The sequence below is a fragment of the Pygoscelis adeliae genome, unplaced genomic scaffold (genome assembly GCF_000699105.1).
Source record: "Pygoscelis adeliae isolate BGI_AS28 unplaced genomic scaffold, ASM69910v1 Scaffold85, whole genome shotgun sequence".
NCBI classification, from domain to species: domain Eukaryota; kingdom Metazoa; phylum Chordata; class Aves; order Sphenisciformes; family Spheniscidae; genus Pygoscelis; species Pygoscelis adeliae.
Window position 1 is genome coordinate 42,257 of NW_008824900.1, and position 4,649 is coordinate 46,905.

Here is a 4,649-nt window from a genome sequence, read left to right on the forward strand (position 1 = left end):
CAGCTCTTCGAGAGGGCCTCTTCCAAGTGGTGGAATCCCAAGTTCGACTCCAACAACCTGGAGGAGGCTTGCATGGAGAGATGCTTCCCGCAGACCCAGCGCAGGTTTCGCTATGCCCTCTTCTACATCGGCGTGGCCTGCCTTCTCTGGGGCATCTACTTCGGCGTACACATGAGAGAGAAACGGATTGTTTTCATGGTGCCGGCTCTGTGCTTCCTTTTGGTATGTGTAGCGTTTTTTGTGTTCACTTTCACTAAGACTTACGCCCGCCATTACGTATGGACTTCGCTGATACTCACCCTCCTGGTTTTTGCTTTGACTCTCGCTCCGCAGTTCCAGGCTCTGAAACCTATCTCAGGAAGCGGTGACATGTCCAATCAGACTCCCCCGGCAGATCCCACAGACACTTGTCTTTCTCAAGTAGGCAGTTTTTCTATGTGTATTGAAGTGCTCTTGTTGCTTTACACGGTGATGCACTTACCCTTGTATTTAAGCTTGTTTCTGGGACTGTCGTACTCGGTCCTCTTTGAGACCTTCGGTTATCACTTCCGCGATGAGAACTGTTTTACGCCTCTCGGAGCCGGTGCCGTTTACTGGGAGCTGTTGAGTAAAGCCTTCCTGCACATCTGCATCCACGCCATCGGTATTCATTTATTTATCATGTCCGAAGTCAGATCGAGAAGCACATTCCTGAAAGTGGGGCAATCCATCATGCATGGAAAAGACTTGGAAGTGGAAAAAGCCCTGAAAGAGAGGATGATTCATTCTGTTATGCCAAGAATAATAGCCGATGACTTAATGAAGCAGGGGGATGATGAAAGTGAAAACTCCGTCAAACGTCATTCCACCTCAAGCCCCAAAAACAGGAAGAAGAAGCCCTCCATACAGAAAACCCCCATAATATTCCGTCCTTTTAAAATGCAGCAGATAGAGCAAGTGAGCATTTTGTTCGCAGATATTGTTGGCTTCACGAAAATGAGCGCAAATAAATCTGCCCACGCTCTGGTGGGACTCCTGAACGACCTCTTTGGACGTTTCGACCGTCTGTGCGAGGACACTAAATGCGAGAAGATAAGCACTTTGGGAGACTGTTACTACTGCGTAGCTGGCTGCCCAGAGCCCCGGGCAGATCACGCTTACTGCTGCATCGAGATGGGCTTAGGTATGATTAAAGCCATTGAGCAGTTTTGCCAAGAGAAAAAAGAAATGGTGAACATGAGAGTCGGTGTTCATACCGGGACAGTCCTGTGTGGCATTTTGGGAATGAGGAGGTTCAAGTTCGATGTGTGGTCCAATGATGTCAATTTGGCCAATTTGATGGAGCAGCTCGGGGTGGCTGGAAAAGTCCACATTTCGGAAGCTACTGCGAAATACTTGGATGATCGTTATGAGATGGAGGATGGAAAGGTGACTGAGCGAGTTGGTCAGAGCGTGGTAGCCGACCAGTTAAAAGGTACGTGCTTTTAATTTGTGCTCAGTCTTTTTTTATTTTTTCTTTTATGAGGGAATATATTTTCCCTAGTGCGTGTTCTGTGCTTGCTGACTTGCAAATTGAACGTGTTTTACATTTAACTCCGTGTGCTGGTGATCAGAAACACCATGGGAATTACGGAATAAAAGATGCCACAGAGATAAGCGTGAAAGATCTTCTGGGGTGCTCAAAATTTACTTAGACTTCAAAACTCCTTGGCGCTCCTTGTGAGAGTATCACATCGTAGGGAGGAGAAGGTTAATGTGTTTGCTGTCTGCAGGAGGTTTTTGTTTTACTGTTGTGTGTCATCCTTTAATTCAGTAAGTAAACTTGTTAATTGACTTCATGTGCCATACATAGAGCATATGTGTTTTGCAAAATTATGTATATCTGTGAAAAGTTTTTTTTGGCATTGGGAGAGTTGGGACTGCGAAGGCATTTGGGAAAAATGACAGCTGGATTCACAGAAAGAAATGAGCACTGTAGATTTGGCAGTTTGATACAGCAAGTTGTTACAGTTTGAAGTTAGGCTGGAAAAAGTTACTCAGGTGGTTCAGTGAGCTGGCAGATGCTCTCGTTTCTGCAGCTCTAAGGATTTGGGGATGAAACTGCAAATTTGCCGTTCGGAAAAGAAAATGAGGGATCCTTCGGTTCCCCTTACGGCTTGGCTAAGGGTCTGATTTTCACTTTTCTGCAGAGTATTCATTTTGAAATGAAACCCTTGACTGCTTTCTAGCAGCGCTTAGAAGCGCGTGCAGGAGGATTGTACCTGCTGAGGGTCTAATTGTCTCTTTAGTAAAAGCTGTGTCTCTAGTGCCGTGCCTTTGTCTCGTGGAGGTAGGGTTGTCTGCAGTGCCTGTAACCCAAGGTGGGGAGCAGACGAATCAAAATGGGAGTGGAATATGTTGCAAACCCTTTTATGCTATGTGAGTTTATTCGTTCTGTGTACAAATGTACCCATTTTTATAAAGTAAGCGTGGAAAATGGAGTGGAAGAAACTGAAGGAGTCACAGGACAACGTTGTGATGGAGGAAGGAGGTGTTTGTTGCAACAAATACGAAACGAGGCCAGGCTGGTTGTGGAAAGGTCAGTGAGTAAGGACGGGGGGAGAGTATTGCAAAACAGCGGTGGAAGCGGTAATGGCAGGCCGCTCGCCTGTGGCAGGTGCTTATTTTGATGTGACACAAATACTTATTTTTGGTGAGCTAGCTGTCCGCATGCATATGGCAACAGGGCTGAAATGAGAGGCTTACGGGGAGGAAAAATATCGACAGTGACATTGGTGGCTGGAAGCCATAGAACTGAAGCAGATGTGTGTCCCTGGGCTTTGGCTTTTCTGTTTAGCTTCTAAAAATACAAGTTCAGTTAATTTCTTTGAAAACTGTTGACACTGATGTATTTCAGTGGAATTGTGCTTTCAAGAAGAAAAGGATGAGACATAATCTCTCCGTTACTCTAAGCTGAATCTGGCTGTTCTGGTGAAAATAAATTGAACAGGTTGTTGAGAAACAACCCTGCGATATTTCCCTCTTCCGTCTACCTTTACAGCCAGATGCAGTGAGAAGGCCGTGTTGTAGCAACAAATGAAATCAAGTATTTTTGCTAAATTTATAACTGTACTCGATACCATAAATCACAAAATGACATGAGCTTACTTGTGGAGACTGATGGCACTGCTCTTAAATATTTTTATTTATGTTTTCTAGGAGATCACAAGAGCACTGTGTAGAGCAATTATACCCCATGCCAGGAGTGTTTTTTTTCATGGTCTTTCTCAGACTTAGGTTCTGTCCTTGGTTACATTTAGTGCGAGAGGGCATAGGCTGCTGTGTCTCATCAGTACAGTGGTTCGGATTTTGCAGCTTTGAATGCCTTTCACAGGTCCTGCCTTAGCCAGGGCACTAGGATGAACAAACTGAAATGCAATCTAGATAAGATGAAGTATGCTTTGTGGACTGACGTTTTGATGGTCTCTTCTTACCCTGAAACCGAGCTATGAAAGCAACTGGAGCATGTGGTAAGAATTACTTTAACAAGGAGTATGGGTTGGGTTGGGTTTTCCCCCCCCTTTCCCTTCTGTATTTTGTTGTGGAACTGTAATTAGCTTCCATTTCTTATCAATGCCTTATATAGTTACAGAAATGAGAGTCTGTGTGTACTTTTAAACCAAGCAGACCTCTGCCATGACCACCTTTATCCAGAGGCCTGTGGCACACGTAGTTCCTTTCCCTCCTGTGCCCAGACCCTCGGGGCACATGGTGGGTGCTACAGAGTTGCCCATTTTTTCCTGTTTCCTCAGTGCTTTAGGTAAATGGCATCAGGAAAAAAAAAACAGAACAGGCAATGATAAAAGCAATCTAACAGCAGTGGCCCAGGCTGGTGTCTAGAACCTGCTGCAGGGGAGGGTTTTGTTAAGGAGCAGCTCTAAGATTTAATAGAGTAAACTGAGATTTCACCTCTTAATTAATTGTCCTCTGCCAAGCATCTGCTCGGTTTTGTGAACGGAGGTGCTGTTAGGAAGCTTTGCTTTACTATTTTCCCTGAGAATTCATTGATAGTAGCGATAGAGAAGAGGAAGCTTGTTGTGGTTGTTTAATTATGTCATACGTCGTAGTCTTTTCAAGCATGAAAGTGCTGCGTAGATAACAGACATAAGCTTTGTTTCCCTACCGGTACTTCACTTCTCAGCTTCCTTTCAACCTTTGGGTATCTTAATGATATCCTATTTTTTATGTTGCATGTCTAATAAATTATCTCTTAATTGTCTGAGCTGCCACGGTAGTTGTAGCTCTCTTTCTGAGGCTAAGTCAACATGATCAAGTAAACTCTTTATAGAGCAAAATGGGAGGTGCTGAGGACTCCGAGTCCTCAGCATATTTCAGGACTTCTACCTAAGACTGGTTCTGGCCTGGGTCTTTGAACAACAGTACCTCTCTGGTTGGACCACATCAAGCCATGCTCCTGGAACAAGTCTTTTGGCTCGGTTCACCCAGAGGAATCCAGGTACAACTCTACAGTGTGCACCAAAGCAAGGTACACAGGAGTGAACTGGGCAAACAGCTTCAAAACCGTGCTCCCCATTCCATTTGAAATACTAATGCAGATGTACCCTGAGTTGTGCTAGCGCTGCTCTCCTTGTTTTTTGGAATAGATGAGGCAAAACTAAATTTCTCTTTCC

The 4,649-nt window shown here is 44.7% G+C and overlaps 1 protein-coding gene across 1 annotated transcript in view; it reads left to right on the forward strand.

Annotated features, from left to right (window-relative positions):
• ADCY9 (adenylate cyclase 9) overlaps positions 1–4,649 on the forward strand; it is a 93,267-nt gene that overhangs the window by 5,369 nt on the left and 83,249 nt on the right. Inside the window, exons 2-3 of the mRNA XM_009324793.1 lie at positions 4–222; positions 334–1,453. Of these exons, the coding sequence (XP_009323068.1) occupies positions 4–222; positions 334–1,453 (1,339 nt within the window). The remainder of the gene's footprint in view (positions 1–3; positions 223–333; positions 1,454–4,649) is intronic.